This window comes from Sinohyriopsis cumingii, chromosome 14, assembly GCF_028554795.1.
Source record: "Sinohyriopsis cumingii isolate HCF-2022 chromosome 14, ASM2855479v2, whole genome shotgun sequence".
In the NCBI taxonomy this organism is placed as follows: Eukaryota; Metazoa; Mollusca; class Bivalvia; order Unionida; family Unionidae; genus Sinohyriopsis; species Sinohyriopsis cumingii.
The window spans coordinates 6,419,466-6,434,020 of NC_142974.1; the positions used below are offsets into that span (position 1 = coordinate 6,419,466).

The 14,555-nt window shown below is 36.7% G+C and overlaps 1 protein-coding gene across 3 annotated transcripts in view; it reads left to right on the top strand.

Annotated features, from left to right (window-relative positions):
* The window catches only part of LOC149783145 (dyslexia-associated protein KIAA0319-like protein), a 146,871-nt gene that overhangs the window by 63,259 nt on the left and 69,057 nt on the right, over window positions 1–14,555 (top strand). For 2 of the 3 annotated variants that reach the window (XM_089931370.1, XM_089931371.1), the window contains exons 5-8: window positions 4,864–5,048; window positions 5,725–5,869; window positions 8,315–8,508; window positions 9,150–9,297. In XM_089931370.1, the coding sequence (XP_089787496.1) occupies window positions 4,864–5,048; window positions 5,725–5,869; window positions 8,315–8,508; window positions 9,150–9,297 (672 nt within the window). The remainder of the gene's footprint in view (window positions 1–4,863; window positions 5,049–5,724; window positions 5,870–8,314; window positions 8,509–9,149; window positions 9,298–14,555) is intronic. The other variant, XM_089931372.1, reaches the window with a different exon arrangement.

A 14,555-nucleotide genomic window follows, 5' to 3' on the forward strand; every position in this document is an offset into this window, starting at 1 on the left:
AACAAAAGTCTCTATATATTTTTTCTGAGAACAACTATGTGGGTGCGATTCATGAAATTTGGAGCACATGTCAACAATACTTTTGCTGTATCACTTGACTACAATGTTACAATGTACCCTTGATGAATCTGGCTCTGCCCAGGTTGCTGTGACAGCAAGATTGTGGACGTTGTTCTCAGAATACATATGTTGGGTATTATATTTCCTTTTGGGTTTTTACAAAAAGGGACTTTATTTCATATTTTTTGAATATTTGAATCACAACATGGTAATGGTGTTTGTTGTTGATATCATGTGACTTTTCGACCTCTGCTGTTTTAGGTTGAGGGATTTTTGTAGTCATCTAAGTCGGAATGCTAATAGCGAGCACCAGGTCAGGTTTCATTAATGCTGTAGTTATGTCTCAGCTGTCATAGGATTAGAAACATAATGACTGTAATACTTGCAGTGTCTGAGAAAACAGATCTTTTTCCTATCGATTTCATGCAAGGATAACTTGATGTAACATAGTTTTGTTTGCTAGGCCCACTTGTAAGCAGCTTCCATTTGCTGCCACTGCATGTTGGCAGCAAGTTCAAATTTTTTCGTTATGCAATTCTCTCTGACCCCACACTCCAACATAAATGTCAGTATGAAAATGGGGTGGAAATATCTGGAGGAAAGCCAGATTAGAAGAAGAAAAAAATGACTGCCATTCCTTATCGATGGAGTAGTAAGTCAGATTTGTAGTTTAAAATGTTGAATCTCAATGCTGAACTTTGGTGCTATACTATTACACTGTGACATGTAGCATGATGTATTGGTTTCAGATCTTCAATAGGTCGCAGGAAAAATGGGAGATTATTGCCTCTTTTATTATACAGGTAAATTTTAAGAAATGATATGAGCCCCTATTAGTATCAATATAGGTTTGGGGACTGGTTTATTGCATTACAAGCATCCATATCTTGATTTTACAGACAATTCAATTCTTACTTATAGACCTCTCCGGTGGCCTTCTGGTTAGAGCGTCCGCCTCGGAAGCGGAAGGTTGTGGGTTCGATCCCTGGCCGAGTCATACCAAAGACTTACAAAAATGGTACTAACACCTGCCTCGCTTGGTGCTCAGCTTTAAGAGGTTAGAGTTAGGACTAGTCGGCCTGGTGTCAGGATAATGTGACTGGGTGGGACATTATGCTACATGTCTGCAGAAACTGTCATACTGCAGACATCGTAGCGATATGACTGAAAACTTGTTAAAGCTACGTTAAAAATCAAAGTCACACACACACACACACACTCTTGATTATACAGTATTATGTAATTTTGAAGGTCCTTTTATAAAAAATTTAAATGAATCCTTTTGTAATTAAGTCTTTTTAAATGATGGGTTTTTAACCACATTGTCTTCAGGAGTTTAGATTTTGAAAAATCTTGTTAGTTTGTAGTTTTATCAGCACAGATTAATTCAGGGTTTGAACTTTTTTCTTTACAAGTGTATAGATTGTTATCTTGATTTAAAAGTTATTATTTTGATTTCTTTAGAATTAAAAGTTTTAAAGGAAGCAAAACTACTTTATCTTCATTATGTTATTATTTCCTCATGCCATCATAATGCAGATCAGTAAAGTATTTTGTAAATTGAAATGTTGGGATGTTTTTACATGCCAGTTTATATGAATATACAGTAGTCAATAGTAATTTTGTGAAGGAAACCAAATAAATTCAGGGCTCTCGGTAGCCAAGTGATTTAACACACTCGCCTCTCCAGATCACTGTTGGTGTGAGTTCAAGTACTGGGCTTGTCCAACATGGTTATTTGAGAAAACTTGCCAGTAGCTTTGGGTTAGTGGTTCTTCCTGAGTCTTTTCCTCGGATTCTTCCTCCACCAGATATACTGTCTGCCATGTATAGCCTACAGTGGACTGAAAAATGACATTAAACCCACATACCAACAAATGTATGTGAGAATAACAAGGTTTGAAAGGAAACAGTTACATTTATTTATTAGTATGTATATGTGCTTGTTGTCAGTGATATAGATCTAATTAGAAGTTATCATTTGATGTGTAAAATGAAATTTACCTTATGTAGGGCTCTTGTCAAGTCAGTGTTACTTAGAGACCAACCTGAGATTGTTGTCATGTCCATGTTACATTGTGACCAGCTCGAGGAGACTGTTGTCATGTCTATGTTACATCGAGTCCAACTTGAGACTCTTGAAATGTCCACATTACATTGAGACCAACCTTACATTGAGACCAACCTTACACTCTTGTCATGTCCATGATACATAGAGACCAACCCAAGACTCTTTTACATCAAAGTAACTCAGGCACAACATTCGTCAGACAAAGACCTTGAGATCTACTTGAAAATCTTGTTTTTTCAAAGTAATACAAACAGAACCATCACTAGATGATTGCCTTGTTTTTACTTTAATTTGAATGCATCCCATGCAAAGCCATTACCAGAAAATACATTGAGACCACTAATGGATTCATGTTTCCCAATTTAATGCATGCAGAACACTCACTGGACTTGTACCCTGACACCTATAAGTTAATTGACTTCCTAATGTAATAAAAGCAGAATAATTACCACTTTGAGATCTGCAGTTGTTTCTTGATTTACTCCTACATGCCAAGTCTCCCAGATTGTTCTGTAGTCATTTGATTATACACCCATTCTTTTGATCTACCAATTTGCTGAAAAAACCACCAGAAATTAAAAAAATCTGCCAAGTTTTAGGTATATCCTGCTAAAGCAACATTTACCAAGCATAGGTATTTCCAGCTTAAACAACATTCAACTGACTTTTAGAGCAATTGTAATCTGTCAATCAAGTGGTTATGGACCTAGCTATCAATCAAATCGCAGCTTGTAACATGCACTGATTCATTTATTGTACACATGTAAGTTGTTTTGCTCATCATTATTTCAGTGTTCATTAATATGTTGTGTATGACAGATTGCAGGCAACTTGACAAGCGTAAAAGTTCTTGATCCATTTGGAAGTATAATAATTGAGGTACCATGTCGAAGCATGCACTAACAGATTTAAAGGAAAATACACCATCAGAAAGAAAGAAATATGTTTGCAGGTTTAACAGTGATTGCTTAAATGTGTGAAACAAGTGAAAAAGGAGAAAGCTTTGTATACTGCACAACTTGTTAAACACATTTGAACATTTCTAGTTGGGGAAAAATGATTTTGAAATGTATGCAAGATGCTGCAAATGAGAAATTTTCATATCATGTGCCTAAAGTGATGCAAATGACAGTGACCCAGATGACATTTTTCCAACATAGCTGAGCTGGTTCACTGGGAGTGTGATGTCCTTCTCTGAGGAAGTTACAGCAATGATGGTAGGTAAGTTTCCATATCATGACCAGACCCTGAAGGCCCTTGTTTATCTGAATCGTGAGATTTCAGATCCTGCATGCTTTTTCAGCATGTTGAGGAAGTTTCAGATGGACCACAATGGAAATGTATTTGGAAAACCTGTTGTCATTAATATCATGTAAGATATATGCAAAGTGTGATTGTTTTCAACTCAGGCCTTCAAATGATTTGTGTAAAAGAGTTTCTCTACAAGATGGAAATGAAGCACATGCTGTAGAAGACAAGTTTGTTTGAGTGTTTGAGGTACCAATGTGTAACAAGTCTTTGAAGAACAGAAAGTGATTCTTCAGAAAATTCTTAAATTATTTTTATCAGATTAAGAAAAATTAATAAAGTTGAGTAAATATTGTGCATTGTACTTAACTTCTTTAGTTTTGTATGTTTTCACTTCCGTGCTTACATTTATGACAAAAATGGTCATTTTGTTAATTGCTGTGATTTGGATCCAATCTCATGAACATTGAACTCCCTGATTTGGTCCCAATCTCCCGGATTCTGAGCACTGAACTCCTTGATTTGGTCACAATCTCCCGGATTCTGAGCACTGAACTCCTTGATTTGGTCCCAATCTCCTGGATTCTGAACACTGAACTCTTTAATTTGGTCCCCGTCTCCTGGATTCTGAACACTGAACTCCTTGATTTTGGTCCCAGTCTCCTGGATTCTGAACACTGAACTCCTTGATTTGGTCCCAGTCTCCTGGATTCTGAACACTGAACTCTCTGATTTGGTCCCAGTCTCCTGGATTCTGAACACTGAACTCCTTGATTTTGGTCCCAGCCTCCTGGATTCTGAACACTGAACTCCTTGATTTGGTCACAATCTCCTGGATTCTGAACACAGAATTCCTTGATTTGGTCCCAATCTCCTGGATTCTGAACACTGAACTCCTTGATTTGGTCCCAATCTCCTGGATTCTGAACACTAACCTCTTTGATTTGGTCCCAATCTCCTGGATTCTGAACACTGAACTCCTTGATTTGGTCCCAATCTCCTGGATTCTGAGTACTGAACTCCTTGATTTGGTCCCAGTCTCCTGGATTCTGAACACTGATCTCATTGATTTGGTCCCAATCTCCTGGATTCTGAACACTGAACTCTTTGATTTGGTCCCAATCTCCTGGATTCGGAACACTGAACTCTTTGATTTGGTCCCAGTTTCCTGGATTCTGAACAATGAACTCCTTGATTTGGTCCCAATCTCCTGGATTCTGAACACTGAACTCTTTGATTTGGTCCCAGTCTCCTAGATTCTGAACACTGAACTCTTTGATTTGGTCCCAGAAAACTTGGCATGTATGTTTAATAATGTAAGATAGACAAAAGAAATCATAAGATGCATTAAGGCTTTTTCGTGTGAAATTGTTTGGGTCATCACACAGTAAAAGCAATCACCAAATGAATAGTTGAATGGTCTGTGTATTAAAATAGGTAGACGGAAAAACAGCAATATGATATTAAAATCATTGTTTTTATAGATGAAACAGATGTTGCCATAACAACAGTGTCCAAGTCCAAGGATTGTACATATAGATCAGCTGAACAGTGTGGAAGACATCAGAAATGTGATATAGAGAACAGCGCCAGTGAACGAGGCATATGTATATGTGATGACAACTACATGTGGGATGAGACAGGAACAACCTGCATATGGAAGTCAAAGGTTTGTGAATTTCCTTGCACATTGATATATTCTGTCACTTTCTTCTTTGATGCACAAGTGAACATGTCTTGAATATAAATTAGTGGATTGAATATCGAGTTGTGTTTAGATGTGATAAGTGAGAATGGATTTGTATTTTAGTGGTATTATTTAATTATCCAAACAGAATTGACATAATTCCTTACTTGATTGGTATGAGGGTGAGGTTGTTTTATCTTTCCTACAGTACATGTCAAGACATAAAAACTTTCATTATGTCAGTGTTTGTCCTACTAAATGTTTTGGTGTTTTTAAAAAAATATTTTTGTATTTTTGATCTGACATAGCTTCAAGTTGGATAAATGAATTTACCTACTGATTTAACACAAGGAGCATTCTTCTCATCAATTTTTGGATGAAAATGTGTCGACTGCTTTTCCAAACCAGTCAGGTATACCTGTGTGAGACTGACCCTGGGTCAAAACAATCCGTCACTTAATCAGAGGCATAATTGACCAATCAGATGTCCTTTCACCATAGCCAGAGGGAAAATAAATTAGCTCGGTTTCGGTATTCTTCCTAAAATGATGAAGCTAAGAGAAAAAAGTTTGTGAAAGTTTTTGGAAATGGCTGTTGTATCCTTTTATTTTAGAATTTACCATCTGACTTAATATATATTATTTTGTCGTTACTGCAGACATGTGAGATTGGTTTGCTACAGTGTGGATATCATGAGGTGTGTACAGTAAAGGAAGGCTCCAAATCAAGACAGGGGTTATGTAGATGTGAATCAGGTTACTCCAGAGATGACAATGGTGCTTGCATGAGAGAAATAATATCAGGTAGGATTTGGTTACCATATATACTTGTGTGTAAGTTGGAACCAAATGAAAATTGGAGACACCCATAATGTACCAACAGATCTGGTTCTATGCATTTTGTTTGGACCTTTTAGTAAAACGTTATATAGACCCTGATATATGATTGCATAGAATGATGTTAGCACATATACTGATCCAGTCCCTAGCCTTGGAGCAGCTGTCACGCTTTTTTATAAAAGTCATAGAGACTTTTCCTAATCTAGTCCCTTCCCTTGATTGAGTTGTAACACTTGTTAAAAAATTATTTTTATTCTTCAGAAGTCAAAGTTACAAGAATAAATTCATTAGCTCTGCTGCATCTCCATGTTGACTAATTGACCTTGCTTGACTTTCAAAGTGACTATTTGACCCCGAGTTCATTTCTCCCCTACTTAGAGGGAAGATTAGTTGAGTCCAATAGCGAGTTTGCATGTCATTGCATGTTTGGATGAACCATATATACCCACTTATAAATTGAATGCATCTGCAAACTGGATGGTGCCAGACCTACTGTTACAGTTGTTGCCATAGGTTTTAACGCCATCTTTCAGCACACGATAGGCTATACATGGCGGCCAATATTAATGGTGGAGGAAGAACGTGGGAAATCCCCGGAAAGAACCACCGACCCTACTGTTACATATTATGCCAGCTGATTTGTGTCTGTGCAGTTTGTTAGTAGTATGAACAATGTTGATCCATTGGCATATTATGCAACAATAGATCAGGGTCTCTGCTGCTTACTGTTGAATCCATCTTGTAAGAGAGTATATATAGTGCTACTTGGTTTTGGAATGACCTGTTTTTTATCTTTTCATTTGAAATAACCACTCCGGTGGCTTAGTGGTTAGAGCATCTGTCTCGGATGCAAAAGGTCACGAGTTCGAACCCCAGCCAAGTCGTACCAAAGACTTACAAAAATGGTACGTGCAGCTGCCTCGCTTAGTGCACAGCATTAAGAGGTTAGTGTTAGGACTGGTCGGCCTGGTGTTATGATACTGTGACTGGGTGGGACATGATGCGACATGTCTGCAGCATGATGCCCCAGTGCTAGACATCACTATAAACTGCTACAATGCAGACATCCTAGCGATATGACTGACAAATTGTTAAAGCTACGTTAAAAATCTAAAACATACACACACACACACTTGAAATAATGCACTTGTTATACTTAAACTTTGTGAAGGAAACCAAATAAATATGTGTAAATATCACCAGATTTTAAGGATAACAGATTTATTTATTAGGACTCATATGTGCTTGTTGTCAGTAATAGTAGATTTGTTTGGAAATTATCATTTGATGAGTAGAATGAAATTTACCTTACATAGTGCTTTTATCATGGTTTTATTGAGAACAATCTGAGTCTCTTGAAATTTCAGTGTAACACAGGCAAAACAACCATCAGATGTGTACATTGAGACCAGTCTGAATCTCTTGAAATTTCAGTGTAACACAGGCAAAACAACCATCAGATGTATACATTGAGACCAGTCTGAATCTCTTGAAATTTCAGTGTAACACAGGCAAAACAACCATCAGATGTGTACATTGAGACCAGTCTGAATCTCTTGAAATTTCAGTGTAACACAGGCAAAACAACCATCAGATGTGTACATTGAGACCAGTCTGAATCTCTTGAAATTTCAGTGTAACACAGGCAAAACAACCATCAGATGTGTACATTGAGACCAGTCTGAATCTCTTGAAATTTCAGTGTAACACAGGCAAAACAACTATCAGATGTGTACATTGAGACCAGTCTGAATCTCTTGAAATTCCAATGTAACACAGGCAAAACAACCAACAGATGTGTACATTGAGACCAGTCTGAATCTCTTGAAATTTCAGTGTAACACAGGCAAAACAACCATCAAATGTGTACATTGAGACCAGTCTGAATCTCTTGAAATTTCAGTGTAACACAGGCAAAACAACCATCAGATGTGTACATTGAGACCAGTCTGAATCTCTTGAAATTCCAGTGTAACACAGGCAAAACAACCATCAGATGTGTACATTGAGACCTACAAGGGGTTCTTGTTTTGCCCATTTAACACAGGCAGAAATTAACCAGATATATGCCTTGTGTTCTATAAAAGGTTCTTTATTTACAAATGTAACAGACAATAATATATATATATGTGTGTGTGTGTGTGTTTGTGTGTGTGTGTTGTGTGTGTGTGTGCATGTGAATCTGCAAGAGGTTCTTGATTTACTGATGTAACACAGACAGAATAATCACTTCGATATTTCAAGGGGTTCTGGATTTCCTAATGTAACAGAGGCTAAACAAATTACGAGACACATGCATTGAGACTTAAAAAGACTTATGTCATTGTCAGAGCTTGGGACTCTTGCTTTGTGCAATACCATAGGTAAAAGCAAAACAGCACTTTGATTTGAAAATCCTTGTTTTTACAGATGAAACAAATGTTGCAGTAGCAACAGTAACAACAGTGTCCACTCTTAAAGAATGTACGCATGGATTGGATGAACAGTGTGGAAGACATCAGAAATGTGATATAGAGAACAGTGCTAATGAACGAGGCATATGTATATGTGATGACAACTACATGTGGGATGAGACAGGAACAACCTGCATATGGAAGTCAAAGGTTTGTGAATTTCCTTGCACATTGATATATTCTGTCACTTTCTTCTTTGATGCACAAGTGAACATGTCTTGAATATAAATCAGTGGATTAAATATCATCAAGTTGTGTTTAGATGTGATAAGTGAGAATGGATTTGTATTTCAGTGGTTTCCTTTAATCCTCTAAACAGAATTTACATAATTTTTTACTAAAGTGGTATGAGGGGTTAGGGCTAGTCATTTTGTCAGTCTGTGTATCCTATATAAATATTCGGTGTTTTTTTATAATTTTTTGTTATCTGACATGACCAATGCTTCAAGTGGGATGAATGATTTGTCTGCTGAATTTTTAAGTTAGCAGTTGGTTTAATATAATATACCGATCATGTTTTAAAAAACCAGTCAGACATACTGGTATGTAAATGAGGCTGGGCCTAGCTCAAAACAGTCCCATAATTGACCAATCATATGCCTTCTCCGAGGTTTGTTCAGTGCCCTAGTCACAGGAAAAATGAAGGACCTGTTTCTGTTTTCTTCCTCTTATTCTCCAAAAGATGGACCTAAGAGAAAACGTTATGTGAAGGCTTTGGAAATGGATGCTACATCCTTTTATTTTTACAATTTACCATCGAACCTATTTTTTTTCTTTTTTCTTTCCTGTAGACGTGCGAGTTTGGTTTGCAACAGTGTGTTGGAATTTATGAGAGCTGTGCAATAAAGGAAGGCTCCAAATCAAGACAGGGGTTATGTAGATGTGAATCAGGTTACTCCAGAGATGACAGTGGTGCTTGTGTCAAAGAAATAATATCAGGTAGGATTTGGTTAGCGTTTTTACTTGTGTGTAAGTTGCAACCAAATGAAAATAGCTTATGATGTGCCAGCAGATCTGGATCTGTTCAGTTTTTTAGGACTGTCTAGTAGAACAGACAACATCGACACTGTTCAGCTAGAACAATTTGTCTTTCTTCCAGGCATGACTCTTCAGACAAGTGTGATTGATAACCAGCTGCAGGAACTGAACATTCCAGTTGTCTGAGGTCCATGACCAATCCTTTCTAACCGTGAACCAGTCAGATATAAGCAGCTCAAGTCCATTGGAAATTTAATAATCTTTCCTTTTTTTGAAAGAAAATTTGTTTTAATCCTTAAAAATCTGAAAAGAGTCATAAATTTGTACTGATGCAAGCGGAAGTTGCACAGTGGTGTAAAATATTACCTAAATCCTGCAAATTTATCATGCAGTACACTGAAGACCAGTCTAAGCTTAATTTAAGTTTAGCATGGAGTACACTGAAGACCAGTCTAAGGTTGATCTAAGTTTAGCATGCAGTACGCTGAAGACCAGTCTAAGCTTGATCTTTGTCAATCAGATGTTTGTCTATTCTCAACCTCAGTTAAAACTAAACTTCAATATTATGGGCTTACCATATATTTTAGATGCTGCTAGTTTGTTTAACCCTTTACCTCATACAAGCGTCTTTGGACCCTCTACTCCATTCGCATGGAAGCGCCTTTTGACGCCTCTACAAGATTCGCATAGAAGCGCCTTTTGACGCCTGCGGTAAACATCAGCCATTTTGAGCTAGTTTTCGTAGCGCCACCTTCGGGGAAAACCCCCCTATTACATACTACATTGATTTCTGCGAATGACAATTACGTCAGATCACGTGGTCGCTATTCATGCACTGGTCGATATCTGCTATTTAAAGTAACTGGGTTGTAATCTCCACTCTCCAAAATGGCAGCCACGGATTTCATTCAGTACGTACAAAGTTTTCACGATTAGAATAACAACCACGAAAGATTCAATAAATAAGGTAAAGTCTCTGATATTGATGTAGGCAGCAATTAGTTTTTATAAATTATCAAATTCAGATGACTTAGTGATATAGACGCACACGAAAACCTTGTAAATTTCGAGTATCGGAAATAGCAGCTACGGTTGGTCACGCGGCCTCACGGACATGACGGTGAACGAGTTCTCTCAAGATTTTGAAGCACATAAAAAAATTCTGTGGAAAATAATTACACAGCTATAACAATCGGACATTACTCTTAAATTTTTCCACATATAATATATGTGTACCAAAAATGTAAAATGGTTAAAATTGTTGTTAAATGTAACATACACTAAATTGCTTAACAGTTCACAGGCAGGATTTCATTCAGTACTTACGAAGTTTTCACGAGTAGAATCACAAACACGAAAGATTCAATAACCTAAGTAAAGGCTATGATATTTATGCAAGCAGCAATTAGTTTTTTATTGATTATCAAATTCAGATGACTTAGTGATGTAGACGCAGACGAAAAATGTGTAAATTTCGAGTATGGGAAATGGCAGCTACGGTCGGTCACGCGGCCTCACTGACATGACGGTGAACGAGTTCTCTCTCGATTTTATAGCACATAAAATATTCTTCTGTGAAAAATAATTACACAGCTATAACAATCAGACTTTACTCTTCAATTTTTCCACATATAATAAATGTCTGCCTAAAACGTAAAATGGTTAAAACTGCTGTTAAACGTAACACCACTACATTGCTTAACAATTCACAGGCATGCCTATGCGGATGCGGTCTGCTAGGTAACAGGTGTTCTATTTATAGCATGCTGCACTTTGTCGCTAAGCTCTATGAGGTAAAGGGTTAAGTACTGATTTACCAGTGGAAGGAAAGAATCAACCACAGAAGATTTGTCTGCTACAAGACGTGTTGCACTAAATTGATTCAAACATCACAGGTTCAGAAAGCATGGAAATTATGATATAATACACATATTCTGACTTTACAGGATCATTGAATAAAGACTTGGATTGAGTTTGATGTAAAGTGGTTGTTTATGTTTTTTCAGCATGTACGACATACCCAGAGTCGGCCAGTTGTTATAATGCATTATTCGAAGGCACATCCAATTTTATATGTGACCATTGATAGCATGTGATACAAGCTGAGAGCATGTTAGTAAATAAAATGTACCCCTCTCAATCATCCATACCCTGATTGCCTGAGCATTTACATTGCTGAGTACATAATCAGCTAGAGGGGTCAGAACTTCTTCATTTCTGGTCTGAGACCATTGTACACTTGGATGGCCAAAGCAAAGTGCATATTATGTTAACCAATCTGCCAATGTTTCGGATTTGGACACAACAATGTCAGAATATCTAAAATGGGTTTGGAAAAGTCAGAGGAAACTGCGACAATCCCATCTGTTTGACTGAACAAGCTTTGATTGGCAGATGTGTTCTGTTTCATTTGGGTATTTGACATTTTTGTCAGATGTTGAGAACTTTTACACTTGAAGTTTTAGTTAGCTACATCACTCAGATTCAAAAGGGCTCAACCAATAAATGGGATGATCAGTTGTTACGAAAACCATACAACATTGAGGTTATGAAACATAATACGATTAAGTAAGCAATAAAGTAGTTGTCTGAATTTTTTTGAATTTGTATTAATTTTATTACTTTTCTTGTTTTTAATTTATGTTTTTGCACTGTAGTAAATATTCACACATCAGGTTTAGTTGTTAGCTTGGTCCTTGGTAGATCTTTTGCAATTTTGGGTCGCGTTGGTCCTGGACCATTTTCAGGCCCTGAGTTAATATGTTTATTATCAATCAGATTTTTTGTGACATTTGCTGCCTGACATATTTAGGTATCTTTGTTTTATTTAAATGAGATGCAATTATGCTGATATATATATATGGTAGGTACTAGTTGTAAGATCTTAATATTTATAGGTTACTGCATTTGTATTGGAAAATATGAACATGTATTTTTGGATGGATACTGCACGACTTTGGCAGTTCAGTAGTGTGAACCTGCTATAGCATGCTCCGTTATAACACAAATTCGGATATAACACGGTCATGGCGTGGCTCCCGAAATTTCATATACATTTATTTTTCTTGTGCACAAAAAAAATCTTAAAAAGTATGAAAAAAAACCATAAAAAGTTTGTTATCATTTTGGGGAAGAGATCACGTATGAATAACACAAGACGATCGTGGCTTGGCTCCTGAAATTTTATATGAATTTTTCTCGTACACGAAAAAGTATTTTTTCTTCTTAAAAGTAAGAAGAAAAAACCGCATAAAAAGTTGAATCTGGGATCACGTAGGTCTTCGCCAATGTCGCAAACTTGGATTGTTTTTCCTTATTGGCTGCAAAACATACCATTTTGCTTTTTTTATTTATTGGCGACATTGTTGGCTGTTTAAACTTTTATATACTACCATTGGTTTGGAGTGCAGAAATTCAGAGGCCCCATGAAAGGAAGCCACAGACTGGATATAAAATGCACTGAAATTTATCTTTTGTTATATAAACAAATTCTTTGTCTATATTGACAAACCAGCTAAACAGTGCATTGTTATATCATAATCCACTTATCTTGACATCTAGCATGAGTTCTGTTTTGTTGTGAAATATCCGCTTTTTTGTTGTTGACATTTCTGGTAACAGATCAACCAGATGAGGCATTGTCTCGTAATCTGTCTTTCATTTGGATTTATGGCCTCTCGCTAGTAATTAATATATTTACAAAGACTGATATTTGTATGTGGATGGTAAGTAAAATTCCTCTTCTTTTCACTCAGAATTAGATCCTTCAGATCACTCACGTTTTCTGTAATAATCCCTGTCATCAGAACACCTGCGTCTCTATAGTCCATTGATCCTTTGTTAATTTTCAGGCGCATGCGTGGAAGGCAGCATCGTGCTGCTACCACAAATGTAAAAAAAAAATACATCTTACTTATTCGTTTATTCAGTAGGCATGGAGGGACAGTAACTAAAATAGTCTAAACGATGGCCAGTTCCTTTTTAAAAATGTACCCAGATAAAATAGTTTGCTGAAATTTCAAAGGAAACAGATTACCTAAGAAGCACTGACTGTTATGAAAATGTACTCAGCAAATGGAAAAAATACCAATCTCAATCATGCAATACAGTTTATTGATGTTGCCACCACAATAAAAAATGGGCATTCGTTTGGTTCTCCAAAGCTGTTCTTTAGCGGCGACTTCAATAGCGCATGCACCTTCATCAAAGAAAGCCGACTACAATCTTTCAATAACAGCAAAGAACTTTTCTTCAAAGGATGTCAGTACCAAACTTAAATAAAAGTGATGGAATCTGATGGAATTTTGCATTTTTCAATGTGACTGGAACACGTTAACTGTGCTGTGAAAGTTTCCTTTTTGTAAGGAAAAAGTTTATGCTTACGAACGCTACCAACGGATGCTTAAAACGCAAACTACCTTTTACCGACTTGGAATGTACTGAAAAGTAAATGTGCTTCGTGATTTGTTATGTGATTGTACTATGTTTTTCCACTGAATTCAGACCAATATGACCTTGTTACAAAATTATTGAATATTTTAAAGCTGTGTGTGTGCATATTTTCGATGGAATCACTTGTATTGTGGATTCAATGTATATGATGAGGTTCGCAGGTGAGTACACGGTGTTGATACTCTCGATATTCTTGCTATACATTAGACATTTATATATAAACAGGATTCACGTATATGTACCAATTCATGGTTCTTTAAATAAAGCAAACTATTATATTATGTCTTCTCTGTTTTCACTACAGGTGTATTTCTCATTTAATATGCATCAATTTAAGATGGTAATTGTGCCGATGAAGCACATATTTTACCGCCCGCATTTATTACCCACACCCTTCACACACAATTTTGTTGGGGGTACATTTTCTTCAGCTAACTGACCTGGTTGCTTATAACACGGTTTGGTATATAACGCGGTCGGGTTTTATGGCTCCCAACTACCATGTTATAGCGGGGTCACACTGTATATCCATCCAACAAAACGAGTTCATATTTTCCCATACAAATGCTGTTACCTTTTTATTATATACTCATTTTCTTATTCTACCAAAGGCTTAATTATATAAACAAAAATACACTACAGGAAACAAAGTAAATGAATTCATGTTGTATTCCAAACTAAATACACAAGCACATATTCATCTGTACACAACAACAATATTAATGCACACATAACTCCACCCAGAGAAATTTGAACTTAGTCATGCG